This window comes from Ylistrum balloti, unplaced genomic scaffold, assembly GCF_031769215.1.
Source record: "Ylistrum balloti isolate Yb309-2 unplaced genomic scaffold, AGI_CSIRO_Ybal_v1 Utg369996, whole genome shotgun sequence".
NCBI lineage: Eukaryota > Metazoa > Mollusca > Bivalvia > Pectinida > Pectinidae > Ylistrum > Ylistrum balloti.
The window spans coordinates 40,852-57,691 of record NW_026782076.1 but is presented as its reverse complement, the minus strand read 5'-3'; the positions used below and the strand labels follow the sequence as shown (position 1 = coordinate 57,691).

The 16,840-nt window shown below is 38.7% G+C and overlaps 1 protein-coding gene across 4 annotated transcripts in view; it reads right to left on the bottom strand.

Annotated features, from left to right (window-relative positions):
* Nucleotides 1-16,840, bottom strand: part of LOC132548021 (rabphilin-3A-like) — a 71,765-nt gene that overhangs the window by 34,060 nt on the left and 20,865 nt on the right. For 2 of the 4 annotated variants that reach the window (XM_060211838.1, XM_060211836.1), the window contains exon 8: nucleotides 15,785-15,964. The exons of 1 other annotated variant lie outside the window; for it this stretch is intronic. In XM_060211838.1, the coding sequence (XP_060067821.1) occupies nucleotides 15,785-15,964 (180 nt within the window). The remainder of the gene's footprint in view (nucleotides 1-15,784; nucleotides 15,965-16,840) is intronic. One more of the 4 variants, XM_060211837.1, reaches the window with a different exon arrangement.

The window sequence follows — 16,840 nt, the reverse complement described above, 5'->3', positions numbered from 1 at the left end:
CAGAATATCTTTAAAAATTATAAACAAGAAACTGGCACCAGCATTAAACAACACATGAGATCAAATTTGTATATAAAAACACAACAAAGTGTAAAAAATATGTCTAGCATTACATAGTAAATATCAACGATTTCTACCAGAACGACAAACACACACATAGAGAACAACATTTCATGTAAATTCTAACATCATTCTTTAATAAATCTAATGTATATTCCATAGCCTAAATACTCTCTGTTTTCAATCCACATCTATTTAAAGACTCGACCACATATTGATAACCTATCTTCGGTAATTGTTTGGCTGATCAGCCGGAGTTATTTTGATACTCAGTAATAACCATCCCTTAGACATGTACATTTCACTTTTAACCAGGAATAAAAAGGAATCAAGAAATATTTAGTTGTAAAGATTTGACATCAGATGCACGATTGTCCACTGAAAGCCTAAAGGCCTGTTATAGTGGACGTAAACTCCATTAAACAAATAAATAGATAAATAAATATATGCATAAATCAAACCTAAGATTTCTCGTTTGAGCTTACATCATGTTTGTAAGTGGTATTACCTATATGTACAGTAAACACTGTTAAATACAACAACACCACAACATCAATTCATTCAATGATTGGTCTCAGCTAATCTGCATAATAGGATCCTTGCATATACAACTAACATTTTAAATATGTGAACATTTTTTTTCTTTAATATAAAGTATAAATTACTGAGCAAATGGCCTAAGTGTATATATATGATATCTACAGCATGGTCACATGACTGGTGTAACCTACAGCATGGTCACATGACTGGTGTAACCTACAGCATGGTCACATGACTGGTGTAACCTTCAGCATGGTCACATGACTGTTGTAACCTTCAGCATGGTCACATGACTGGTGTAACCTTCAGCATGGTCACATGACTGGTGAAACCTAAAGCATGGCCACATGACTGGTGTACCCAACAGCATGGTCACATAACAATTGAAACCTAAAGCGTAGTCACATGAATGGTATATCCTAGTGTGCGGTCACATGATTGATGAAACCTACAGCGCTGTCACATGACTGATAAAACCTACAGCATGGTCACATGACTGGTGTATCCTACTGCATGGTCACCTGACTGGTGTATCCTACTGCATGGTCACATGACTGGTGTAACCTACAGCATGGTCACATGACTGGTGTATCCTACTGCATGGTCACATGACTGGTGTAACTACAGCATGGTCACATGACTGGTGTATCCTACTGCATGGTCACATGACTGGTGTATCCTACAATTTCCACCATATATCATCCTTGGAAAATTAAGCTTTGTTTTTTTGTATTTTTATTGATGTAAATTTACTGCATAGGAATGGTGTAGTACTGTGTAGGGGAGGTGTAGTACTGTGTAGGAGAGGTGTAGTCCTGTGTAGGAGAGGTGTAGTACTGTAGTACTGTGTAGGAATGGTGCAGTACTGTGTAGGAGAGGTGTAGTACTGTGTAGGGGAGGTGTAGTACTGTAGTACTGTGTAGGAATGGTGTAGTACTGTGTAGGAGAGGTTTAGTACTGTGTAAGAGAGGTGTAGTACTGTAGTACTGCATAGGAATGGTGCAGTACTGTGTAGGAGAGGTGTAGTACTGTGTAGGAGAGGTGTAGTACTGTGTAGGGGAGGTGTAGTACTGTGTAGGAGAGGTGTAGTACTGTAGTACTGCATAGGAATGGTGTAGTACTGTGTAGGAGAGGTGTAGTACTGTGTAGGAGAGGTGTAGTACTGTGTAGGGGAGGTGTAGTACTGTGTAGGAGAGGTGTAGTACTGTAGTACTGCATAGGAATGGTGTAGTACTGTGTAGGAGAGGTGCAGTACTGTGTAGGAGAGGTGTAGTACTGTGTAGGGGAGGTGTAGTACTGTGTAGGAGAGGTGTAGTACTGTGTAGGAGAGGTGTAGTACTGTAGTACTGTGTAGGAATGGTGTACTACTGTGTAGGAGAGGTGTAGTACTGTGTAGGAGAGGTGTAGTACTGTGTAGGAGAGGTGTAGTACTGTGGTACTGTGTAGGAGAGATGTAGTACTGTGTAGGAGAGGTGTAGTACTGTGTAGGAGAGGTGTAGTACTGTGAAGGAGAGGTGTAGTACCGTGTAGGAGAGGTGTAGTACTGTGAAGGAGAGGTGTAGTGCCGTGTAGGAGAGGTGTAGTACTGTGTAGGAGAGGTGTAGTACTGTGAAGGAGAGGTGTAGTACTGTGTAGGAGAGGTGTAGTACTGTGTAGGAGAGGTGTAGTACTGTGTAGGAATGGTGTAGTACCGTGTAGGAGAGGTGTAGTACTGTGTAGGAGAGGTGTAGTACTGTTGTACTGTGTAGGAGAGGTGTAGTACAGTGTAGGAGAGGTGCAGTACTGTGTAGGAGAGGTGTAGTACTGTTGTACTGTGTAGGAGAGGTGTAGTACTGTGTAGGAGAGGTGCAGTACTGTGTAGGAGAGGTGTAGTACTGTAGTACTGTGTAGGAGAGGTGTAGGAATGTTTAGGAGAGGTGTAGTGCTGTGAAGGAGAGGTGCAGTACTGTGTAGGAGAGGTGTAGTACTGTGTAGGATAGGTGTAGTACTGTGTAGGAGAGGTGTAGTACTGTGTAGGAGAGGTGCAGTACTGTGTAGGAGAGGTTTAGTACTGTAGTACTGTGTAGGAGAGGTGTAGTACTGTGTAGGAGAGGTGTAGTACTGTGTAGGAGAGGTGCAGTACTGTGTAGGAGAGGTGCAGTACTGTGTAGGAGAGGTGTAGTACTGTGTAGGAGAGGTGCAGTACTGTGTAGGAGAGGTGTAGTACTGTGTAGGAGAGGTGTAGTACTGTGTAGGAGAGGTGTAGTACTGTGAAGGAGAGGTGTAGTACTGTGAAGGAGAGGTGTAGTACTGTGTAAGAATGGTGTAGTACTGGTGTAGTAGGTGTAGTACTGTGTAGGAGAGGTGTAGTACTGTGTAGGAGAGGTGTAGTACTGTGTAGGAATGGTGTAGTACCGTGTAGGAATGGTATAGTACCGTGTAGGAATGGTGTAGTACCGTGTAGGAGAGGTGTAGTACTATGGAATATTGGATGGTACTGTCAAGGACTCCTGAGGCATCTTATGGTATTGTAGTAGAACTTTTTGCAACTGTGGACAAATTGTATGGGACTGTGAAAGAATTTCAAAGTTCTTTGGTGTCATCATGTGGTATGGTGAAGGAATTGTTTGGTATCTTGTGGTACTGCGATGTAAAACTTTTTAAAGGTTGATCAATCTATTTTCAAAATTTAAAAAGACAGCTATTTTGACTACCAAATCGAAATGGCTTGTGCTAGGATATCTGATCACATTCATCATGTTCCGAAGAGGTCCCTTCAGCCAAAATTGAGGTAATAAATTCTAAATGTCAAAGTTTAAAATGGCGCATTGTAGCCATCTTGAATATAAAAAAAGAAGAAAATTCGAATTTACATGAACAGCTAGAACATACAATGAAGATGAAATTTAAAAGAGATCCTTCAAGCTGTTCGTAGCATCTGTGGAAACAACCAATTGTTCATAGAATCTGACAGACCATAGGAACAAATTTATCTGTAAATTAAGGTTAATAATCAGCTACAAATAATGAAATCTTTAAAAATTTGAAACCAGTATGTGATAGTCACAATAATGACAACTATAACCAAGGAAAAAGCAAAATAGTATATGTAAATTTGAGGATATTTTAGTAAAAGTAATTTGTTAGGAAACAAAGCTGTGAAAATGATTATGTTTTACACACTGCAGACATTAACACATTGTTATATAACAGACATAATACAGTGTTATAAAACAGACGTAATAGTGTTATATAACAGACATAATACAGTGTTATATAACAGACATAATACAGTGTTATATAACAGACATAATAGTGTTATGTAACAGACATAATACAGTGTTATATAACAGACATTAACACATTGTTATATAACAGACATAATAGTGTTATATAACAGACATAATACAGTGTTATATAACAGACATTAACACATTGTTATATAACAGACATAATAGTGTTATATAACAGACATAATACAGTGTTATAAAACAGACGTAATAGTGTTATATAACAGACATAAAACAGTGTTATATAACAGACATAATAGTGTTATATAACAGACGTAATAGTGTTATATAACAGACATAAAACAGTGTTATATAACAGACATAATAGTGTTATATAACAGACGTATAGTGTTATATAACAGACATAAAACAGTGTTATATAACAGACATAATAGTGTTATGTAACAGACATAATACAGTGTTATATAACAGACATAATAGTGTTATATAACAGACATAATACAGTGTCATATAACAGACATAAAACAGTGTTATATAACAGACATAATAGTGTTATATAACAGACATAATACAGTGTTATATAACAGACATAATAGTGTTATATAACAGACATAATACAGTGTTATATAACAGACATAATACAGTGTTATATAACAGACATAATAGTGTTATATAACAGACATAATACAGTGTTATATAACAGACATAAAACAGTGTTATATAACAGACATAATAGTGTTATGTAACAGACATAATAGTGTTATATAACAGACATAATACAGTGTTATATAACAGACATAATACAGTGTTATATAACAGACATAATACAGTGTTATATAACAGACATAATACAGTGTTATATAACAGACATAATACAGTGTTATATAACAGACATAAAACAGTGTTATATAACATACATAATAGTGTTATATAACAGACATAATACAGTGTTATATAACAGACATAATAGTGTTATATAACATACATAATACAGTGTTATATAACAGACATAATAGTGTTATATAACAGATGTAATAGTGTTATATAACAGACATAATACAGTGTTATATAACAACAGACATAATACAGTGTTATATAACACCAGACATAATACAGTGTTATATAACAGACAAAATACAGTGTTATAGCACAGACATAATACAGTGTTATATAACAGACATAATAGTGTTATATAACAGACATAATACAGTGTTATATAAAGACATAATAGTGTTATATAACAGACATAATACAGGGTTATATAACAGACATAATAGTGTTATGTAACAGACATAATACAGTGTTATATAACAGACATAATAGTGTTATATAACAGACATAATACAGTGTCATATAACAGACATAAAACAGTGTTATATAACATACATAATAGTGTTATATAACAGACATAATACAGTGTTATATAACAGACATAATAGTGTTATATAACAGACATAATACAGTGTTATATAACAGACATAATAGTGTTATAAAACAGACGTAATAGTGTTATATAACAGACATAATACAGTGTTATATAACAGACATAATACAGTGTTATATAACACCAGACATAATACAGTGTTATATAACAGACAAAATACAGTGTTATAGCACAGACATAATACAGTGTTATATAACAGGCTTAATACAGTGTTATATAACAGACATAATACAGTGTTATATAACAGACATAATAGTGTTATATAACAGACATAATACAGTGTTATATAACACCAGACATAATACAGTGTTATATAACAGACATAATACAGTGTTATAGCACAGACATAATACAGTGTTATATAACAGGCTTAATACAGTGTTATATAACACCAGACATAATACAATGTTATATAACACTAGACATTATAAATGGGTTAAACTTATTAAACAAGAGGCCCATTGGTCTTGTATCACTCACCTGGGTTTGTTTTGTCAAAATTGTTCTATCCAAACAGGAGAAGTAGGATTTTCAAGGTGTATCTGTATTTTAGCCCTATTGGAACCCTAACCTGACCTAGGAACCATACAAAATTAAATCTGTCATATCTTATGATGCCTCAGACGAAATCTGGTAAAAATCCTTTTATCGCTGCGGAAGGATTTAAAGTGTGCCCCCCATCTACACCCTATAAAGTCCCACCCCTCTGTGCCAAGAAGGTCCTACTCATTGTCTATATAACAATGAATCCTCTAAGGATACATCACACACGATCTGGACAAAATCTTACTAAAGAAGGATTAAGAAGAACTGACTAAATTTTCCCTTTTGTGCCTGACCTGTCAGGCATCTTTGGGTCAAACCAATCTTTTGAAAACAAGAGGCCCAAGGGGCCTTAACGGTCACCTGAAGAATATATGTCAATAATCTGGGGATTTTAAAATGTTGCAAAAATGTAACAACACTTGTGCAGGACCGTGTGTAAAACATCTGTACCAAGTTTGAACATGATCTACCCAGAAGATTTTTAAAGATTTACCTAATTTTACCCCTCCTGGGGCCACGCCCTTTTTCTTCGCAAACTTGAAGCGGCTTCCCATGGGGATGCTTTGTGCCTAGTTTGGTCACAATCCACCCACTGGTTCTTCAGAAGAAGTCATTTAAAGAAGGTTTTTACATATGGCCTCTTTTACACCCCTTATGGGCCCCAAAGGGGACATAATCACTTTTTTCAACATAATTTCATATGTCCTTCATTAAGGGATGCTTTCTACCAAATTTGGTTGAAATCGGTCAAAGTTGAATTTTTGACCCATTTGAGCGCCCCCTAGTGGGGCCGTTTTTGACCCGATTTTTTTTTCATTCGCAAACTTTGTAGACCTTGCCATAAGGACCCTAAATATCAAATATGAACTTAATCTGACTGTTGGTTCATGAGAAGAAGATTTTTAAAGATTTACCTAATTTTACCCCCTTTTTCCCCCTCCTGGGGCCCCTATTATGGCCACGCCCTTTTTCTTCGCAAACTTGAAGCAGCTTCCCGTGGGGATGCTTTGTGCCAAGTTTGGTCAAAATCCATTCAGTGGTTCTTGAGAAGAAGTTGAATATGTGAAAAGTTAAAGATGCACGACAGACAAATCATGACGGCAATAGGTCACCATGAGCCTTCGGCTCAGGTGACCTAAAAATTCGGACCACTTCATCCAAAGATACTTCAGACAAAATTTATACAAAATTCCAACTGAAAAAGGTTTTCAATTAATTTGCTAAATTTTCCCTGGAGGACCCCATTCCTCAGGCTCCTGGGGGCCCAGACCTTTCCCCAAGGATGCTTTTAACCAAATTGGATCAAAATCAACCCAGTCCTTTATGCTAGCAACAAATGTAGAAAAAAGTTGATTGGATGACGATGGATGCTGCAGCAGACATGGCATAAGTTCACAGAGCCTTTGGGCCAGGTGAGTTAAATAAACTTGGTAGTAGCTGTAGCTGTAAGTATAATAAAGCCTAAACTAGAAGGACAGTAATGACAGCATTTCATGGTAAATGTGTTACTTTGATTTACTGTATACTGTAGGTAACAAACAAGTCCTGAATACTCTTTCTCCAGGTAAATCAGTTGAGTAGTTTCTATGGTTACATTATACCAATCATGTAAAGCGTCTGGGTTAGGACACACACAGTGTTAGGCAGTCGGACACAGAGCTGGGAGAGGGAGAGACACAAACACACACTAGCCGCAGGCACTGGTGGGACTGGCCATTAATGATATCGGTAGCGACTGTCACGGCTGGGCTGATTGGCTGATGAATGGTGACGAGAAGCATGGACACCTGAAGGAAAGGGCAAGAAAATAAACCACCACCATATACAAAGTTCTGACCTCTTGTGGCCCCTAACCCCACCATGTACAAAGTCCTGTCCTTTTGCGGCCCCAAACACCACCATATACAAAGCTCTGACCTCTTGTGGCCCCTAACCCCACCATGTACAAAGTCCTGTCCTTTGTGGCACCAAACACCACCATATACAAAGTTCTGACCTCTCATGGCCCGAAACCCTACCATTTACAAATCTCTTGCCTCTTGTAGCCCAAACCTATAGGTATTGGCAGGTTAGTATATTTTATCAATGGTTTTCTCTCTATTCCTCTCACTGGTTGGTGCCTTTTTCAGGGATATCTTTTCGCAAAAAAATTACCAATTTTAAGTATTTCAAACTTATATTTTAGTAGAGGAAATTACAAAAGTGTCATAAAGAAGGTCGAAAATTTAAACGCAGAAATTGCATAAACCTGTTCAAAGATTTATCAGTTTTAGGACTACAGAGGCAAGCTTACAAAATCTAGGAGACTTCTGCCAATTACAGAATTTCTTAAAAAAAAAGAAAGAAAAAAATTATAGAATGTAAATGAAGGTAAATGTTTAAAGTAGGTAATTCTGCAGGGCTAATAATTAGCAGCTGACCCAATATCAGTGTTCAGGATTGTTCAATAACACTGATATTTCCTTGTTTCACAGTTGCATGGCTGCACAAATTGGACAGGAGCTTCCTCAGGTGAAGTGGCTGGCAGTTTAAAGAACATATTTCACTTGTCTGACATTCAGTTGTTCAGTTGCTAGAGTTTTCCGAATGAAATACTTTTCATACCTAGGACAATCATCTTCTCCATATTTGGTAGTTTTACATGTTAAACTGGTGCTCTTCCAGGATAACATGCTTCCTATACCAGTGACAGCCAGTTATACTGGTGAATCACATGACAGCCAGTTATACTGGTGAATCACATGACAGCCAGTTATACCGGTGAATCACATGACAGCCAGTTATACTGGTGAATCACATGACAGCCAGTTATACTGGTGAATCACATGACAGCCAGTTATACTGGTGAATCACATGACAGCCAGTTATACTGATGAATCATATGACAGCCAGTTATACTGGTGAATCATATGACAGCCAGTTATACTGGTGAATCACACGACAGCCAGTTATACTGGTGAATAACATGACAGCCAGTTATATTCACATGACAGCCAGTAATACTGGTGAATCACATGACAACCAGTAATACTGGTGAATCACATGACAGCCAGTAATACTGGTGAATCACATGACAGCCAGTTATACTGGTGAATCACATGACAACCAGTAATACTGGTGAATCACATGACAGCCAGTAATACTGGTGAATCACATGACAGTTTATACTGGTGAATCACATGACAACCAGTAATACTGGTGAATCACATGACAGCCAGTAATACTAGGTGAATCATATGGTGAATCACATGACAGCCAGTTATACTGGTGAATCACATGACAGCCAGTTATATTCACAGTGACAGCAGCAGTTATACTGGTGAATCACATGACAGCCAGTATACACATGACAGCCAGTAATACTGGTGAATCATATGACAGCCAGTTATACTGGTGAATCACATGACAGCCAGTTATACCGGTGAATCACATGACAGCCAGTTATACTGGTGAATCATATGACAGCCAGTAATACCGGTGAATCACATGACAGCCAGTTATACTGGTGAATCACATGACAGCCAGTTATACTGGTGAATCACATGACAACCAGTAATACTGGTGAATCATATGACAGCCAGTAATACTGGTGAATCACATGACAGCCAGTTATACTGGTGAATCACATGACAACCAGTAATACTGGTGAATCACATGACAGCCAGTTATACTGGTGAATCACATGACAACCAGTTATACTGGTGAATCACATGACAGCCAGTTATATTCACATCATAGCCAGTAATACTGGTGGATCACATGACAGCCAGTTATATTCACATGACAGCCAGTAATACTGGTGAATCACATGACAACCAGTAATACTGGTGAATCACATGACAGCCAGTAATACTGGTGAATCACATGACAGCCAGTAATACTGGTGAATCACATGACAACCAGTAATACTGGTGAATCACATGACAGCCAGTTATACTGGTGAATCATATGACAGCCAGTAATACTGGTGAATCACATGACAGCCAGTAATACTGGTGAATCACATGACAGCCAGTTATACTGGTGAATCATATGACAGCCAGTTATACTGGTGAATCATATGACAGCCAGTCATACTGGTGAATCATATGACAGCCAGTTATACTGGTGAATCACATGACAGCCAGTTATACTGGTGAATCACATGACAGCCAGTTATACTGGTGAATCACATGACAGCCAGTAATACTGGTGAATCACATGACAGCAAGTTATACTGGTGAATCATATGACAGCCAGTTATACTGGTGAATCATATGACAGCCAGTTATACTGGTGAATCATATGACAGCCAGTTATATTGGTGAATCATATGACAGCCAGTTATACTGGTGGATCACATGACAGCCAGTTATACTGGTGAATAACATGACAGCCAGTTATATTCACATGACAGCCAGTAATACTGGTGAATCACATGACAACCAGTATAACTGGTGAATCACATGACAGCCAGTAATACTGGTGAATCACATGACAGCCAGTTATACTGGTGAATCACATGACAGCCAGTTATACCGGTGAATCACATGACAGCCAGTTATACTGGTTAATCACATGACAGCCAGTAATACCGGTGAATCACATGACAGCCAGTTATACTGGTGAATCACATGACAGCCAGTTATACTGGTGAATCACATGACAACCAGTAATACTGGTGAATCATATGACAGCCAGTAATACTGGTGAATCACATGACAGCCAGTTATACTGGTGAATCATATGACAGCCAGTAATACTGGTGAATCACATGACAACCAGTAATACTGGTGAATCACATGACAGCCAGTTATACTGGTGAATCACATGACAACCAGTTATACTGGTGAATCACATGACAGCCAGTTATATTCACATCATAGCCAGTAATACTGGTGGATCACATGACAGCCAGTTATATTCACATCATAGCCAGTAATACTGGTGGATCACATGACAGCCAGTTATACTGGTGAATCACATGACAGCCAGTTATATTCACATCATAGCCAGTAATACTGGTGAATCACATGACAGCCAGTTATATTCACATCATAGCCAGTAATACTGGTGGATCACATGACAGCAAGTTATACTGGTGAATAACATGACAGCCAGTTATATTCACATCATAGCCAGTAATACTGGTGGATCACATGACAGCCAGTTATACTGGTGAATCACATGACATCCAGTTATACTGGTGAATCACATGACAGCCAGTTATACTGGTGAATCACATGACGCCCAGTTATACTGGTGAATCACATGACAGCCAGTTATACTGGTGAATCACATGACGCCCAGTTATACTGGTGAATCACATGACAGCCAGTTATACTGGTGAATCACATGACAGCCAGTTATACTGGTGAATCACATGACAGCCAGTTATACTGATGAATCACATGACAGCCAGTTATACTGGTGAATCACATGACAGCCAGTTATACTGGTGAATCACATGACAGCCAGTTATACTGATGAATCACATGACAGCCAGTTATACTGGTGGATCACATGACAGCCAGTTATACTGGTGAATCACATGACAGCCAGTTATACTGGTGAATCACATGACAGCCAGTAATACTGGTGAATCACATGACAGCCAGTTATACTGGTGAATCACATGACAGCCAGTTATACTGGTGAATCACATGACAGCCAGTTATACTGGTGAATCACATGACAGCCAGTTATACTGGTGAATCTCATGACAGCCAGTTATACTGGTGAATCACATGACAGCCAGTTATACTGGTGAATCACATGACAGCCAGTTATACTGGTGAATCACATGACAACCAGTCTGGTGAATCACATGACAGCCAGTAATACTGGTGAATCACATGACAGCCAGTTATACTGGTGAATCACATGACAGCCAGTTATACTGGTGAATCACATGACAGCCAGTTATACTGGTGAATCACATGACAGCCAGTTATACTGGTGAATCACATGACAGCCAGTTATACTGGTGAATCACATGACAGCCAGTTATACTGGTGAATCACATGACAGCCAGTTATACTGGTGAATCACATGACAGCCAGTAATACTGGTGAATCACATGACAGCCAGTTACACTGGTGAATCACATGACAGCCAGTAATACTGGTGAATCACATGACAGCCAGTAATACTGGTGAATCACATGACAGCCAGTTATACTGGTGAATCACATGAATCACATGACAGCCAGTTATACTGGTGAATCACATGACAGCCAGTAATACTGGTGAATCACATGACAGCCAGTAATACTGGTGAATCACATGACAGCCAGTTATACTGGTGAATCACATGACAGCCAGTTATATTCACATGACAGCCAGTTATACTGGTGAATCACATGACAGCCAGTTATATTCACATCATAGCCAGTAATACTGGTGGATCACATGACAGCCAGTTATATTCACATGACAGCCAGTAATACTGGTGAATCACATGACAGACATAATGGTGAATCACATGACAGCCAGTTATACTGGTGAATCACATGACAGCCAGTTATACTGGTGAATCACATGACAGCCAGTTATATTCACATCATAGCCAGTAATACTGGTGTATCACATGACAGCCAGTTATACTGGTGAATCACATGACATCCAGTTATACTGGTGAATCACATGACAGCCAGTTATACTGGTGAATCACATGACAGCCAGTTATACTGGTGAATCACATGACAGTCAGTTATACTGGTGAATCACATGACAATCAGTTATACTGGTGAATCACATGACAGCCAGTTATACTGGTGAATCACATGACAGCCAGTTATACTGGTGAATCACATGACAGCCAGTTATACTGGTGAATCACATGACAGCCAGTTATACTGGTGAATCACATGACAGCCAGTTATACTGGTGAATCACATGACAGCCAGTTATACTGATGAATCACATGACAGCCAGTTATACTGGTGGATCACATGACAGCCAGTTATACTGGTGAATAACATGACAGCCAGTTATATTCACATGACAGCCAGTAATACTGGTGAATCACATGACAGCCAGTCTGGTGAATCACATGACAGCCAGTTATACTGGTGAATTACATGACAGCCAGTTATACTGGTGAATCACATGACATCCAGTCTGGTGAATCACATGACAGCCAGTAATACTGGTGAATCACATGACAGCCAGTTATACTGGTGAATCACATGACAGCCAGTTATACTGGTGAATCACATGACAACCAGTCTGGTGAATCACATGACAGCCAGTCTGGTGAATCACATGACAGTCAGTTATACTGGTGAATCACATGACAGTCAGTTATACTGGTGAATCACATGACAGCCAGTTATACTGGTGAATCACATGACAGCCAGTTATACTGGTGAATCACATGACAGCCAGTAATACTGATGAATCACATGACAGCCAGTTATACTGGTGAATCACATGACAGTCAGTTATACTGGTGAATCACATGACAACCAGTATAACTGGTGAATCACATGACAGCCAGTTATACTGGTGAATCACATGACAGCCAGTTATACTGGTGAATCACATGACAGCCAGTTATTCTGGTGAATCACATGACAGCCAGTTATACTGGTGAATCACATGACAGCCAGTAATACTGGTGAATCACATGACAGCCAGTCTGGTGAATCACATGACAGCCAGTAATACTGGTGAATCACATGACAGCCAGTCTGGTGAATCACATGACAGCCGGTTATACTGGTGAATCACATGACAGCCAGTTATACTGGTGAATCACATGACAGCCAGTTATACTGGTGAATCACATGACATCCAGTCTGGTGAATCACATGACAGTCAGTAATACTGGTGAATCACATGACAGCCAGTTATACTGGTGAATCAATTATGCCCACATTACTTGGATATTTCAATCAGGACAATTTGCTTAGAGGGTTGCCATCAAGAGGTCAGTTTGGAAAAATTCTCTGCAAGAAGAACTTACTTCCTCCAAAATACATTTTACAGTGGACTTGTTCATCATTCTTTTTTTTTCCATTTTTTTTATTGTGAAAAGGGATTAATATTACATCAACAGTAAAATTGATTAAAATGTTGACTGTCAATGTAGGAAAATGGATTTTGGAAGATTTGTATGTTTTTCTGTCAGAGGGCATTAGAGTCAGAGAGAGGTTGAATATAGCACAGTTTTACAGATACAGATCATATGAGCAGACACTACAAAGGGAGATCACTCTAGCTATTTCACCAGTAAGCAGGATTACAGCAGGTAATAAACATGAGAGGGATGAGTAGATGATTCAGCACTACTTTCTAGACCAGTTTTTAAGTCTGATAAACGAACGGCTACTCACTATACATTATAAATCATATGCAACATATTCTAAATCCTCTAAATATTGACACAACTCAATATACTGACACAATTTCCCTTTATTTACTGACAACAACACTCTATATACTGACAAAACAGCCTTCTATATGGTTACACATTACCTTCTATATACTGACACCATAACCTATAAACTGACACAATAACCCTAAGTATACTGACACAACAACCCTCAGTATGCTGACACAACAACCCTCAGTATGCTGACACAACAACCCTCTTTATACTGAAACAAAAATCCTATATATACTGACAAAATGACCCACTACATACTGACACAATAACCCACTATATACTGACACAACAACCAACTATACACTGACACAATAACCCACTATACACTGACACAACAACCCACTATACACTTACACAATAACCCACTTTACACTAAAAAAATAACCCACTATATACTAACAAAATAACTCACTATATACTTACAAAATAACCCACTATATACTGACAAAATAACCCACTATATACTAACAAAATTACCCTCTATACACTGACAAAATAACCCACTATACAGTGACACAATAACCCTCTATATACTGACACAATAACCCTCTATATACTGACACAATAACCTTCAATATACTGACACAATAACCCTCTATATACTGACACAATAACCCTCTATATACTGACACAATAACCTTCAATATACTGACACAATAACCCTCTATATACTGACACAATAACTCTATATACTGACACAATAACCCTCTATATACTGACAATAACCCTCTATATACTGACACAATAACCCTCTATATACTGACACAATAACTCTCTATATACTGACACAATAACCTTCAATATAACAACACAACACAGTTTCTGCAAACAAACAGGTTGTGCTAACTACACAGACTATCTTCACAATCAGATGGCTTTGTTTTCATTCATCTGACATGAACCAGGTAGCACTGCTCACAACTGCCATGAACCAGGTGGCACTGTTCACAACTGTCATGAACCAGGTGGCACTGTTTACAACTGCCCTGAACCAGGTGGCACTGTTCACAACTGCCATGAACCGGGTGGCACTGTTCATAACTGCCATGAACCAGGTGGCATTGTTCACAACTGCCATGAACCAGCTGGTGCTGTTCACAACTGCCAGGAACCAGCTGGCCCTGTTCACAACTGCTGTGAACCAGCTGGCGCTGTTCACAATTGCCGTGAACCAGGTGGTGCTGTTCACAACTGCCATGAACCAGCTGGTGCTGTTCACAACTGCCGTGAACCAGGTCGCACTGTTCACGACTGCCGTGAACCAGGTGGCACTGTTCACAACTGCCGTGAACCAGCTGGGGCTGTTCAAAAATGTCTACTTCCCATTACTAGGTGACATTCTTTTCACAAGGCTTGTGTCTAATGCCCTAAAGCAGGTGGCATAAGCTGGAATTTAATATAACTTTTATATATAAGCAATAGATGAGAATTTGTGTATCTGTCATATAGAGGACAACAGACTAGGATAGTGTGATATGTCAGTGGTCAGTACAACATTACAGCAGTGGTCATTGAACCATTCAGGTCAGGTCTACTCAGGTCTCAGATGGCCATTTATATCCCTCCCCATCTCCAACGCCCACAGAACACCTACCTCCAACACTTTCACTGTCTGTATCCTCATGAAGGTCGTCACCACGGCTACTCTCAGTGGCACTAAGCTGGCCACCATGATAATTACTACTGGTCACACTGCCACGCATCTCCTTTGGATTATGTCCACTATAATACTGACCACTGGCTGAACTAGTGATGCTGATATTATCACTTTCTGCTGAAATAAAACAGGATTCCAGTAACATCAAACCTATCCAAGGCTTGTAAACTGTTTTTCATTAGTGAACAAATCTTATCTCTGTTATCTTCAATGAGGGTAAATCTGTGATCATTCAATCTGTGATCATTCAATCTGTGATCATTCAATCTGTGATCAATCTGTGATCATTCAATCTGTGATCATTCTGTGATCATTCAATCTGTGATCAATCTGTGATCATTCAATCTGTGATCATTCAATCTGTGATCATTCAATCTGTGATCAATCAATCTGTGATCAATCTGTGATCATTCAATCTGTGATCATTCAATCTGTGATCATTCAATCTGTGATCATTCAATCTGTGATCATTCTGTGATCATTCAATCTGTGATCATTCTGTGATCATTCAATCTGTGATCATTCAATCTGTGATCAATCTGTGATCATTCAATCTGTGATCAATCTGTGATCATTCAATCTGTGATCAATCTGTGATCATTCAATCTGTGATCAATCTGTGATCATTCAATCTGTGATCATTCAATCTGTGATCATTCAATCTGTGATCATTCAATCTGTGATCATTCAATCTGTGATCATTCAATCTGTGATCATTCAATCTGTGATCAATCTGTGATCAATCTGTGATCATTCAATCTGTGATCATTCAATCTGTGATCAATCTGTGATCATTCAATCTGTGATCATTCAATCTGTGATCATTCAATCTGTGATCATTCAATCTGTGATCATTCAATCTGTGATCATTCAATCTGTGATCATTCAATCTGTGATCAATCTGTGATCAATCTGTGATCATTCAATCTGTGATCAATCTGTGATCATTCAATCTGTGATCAATCTGTGATCATTCAATCTGTGATCATTCAA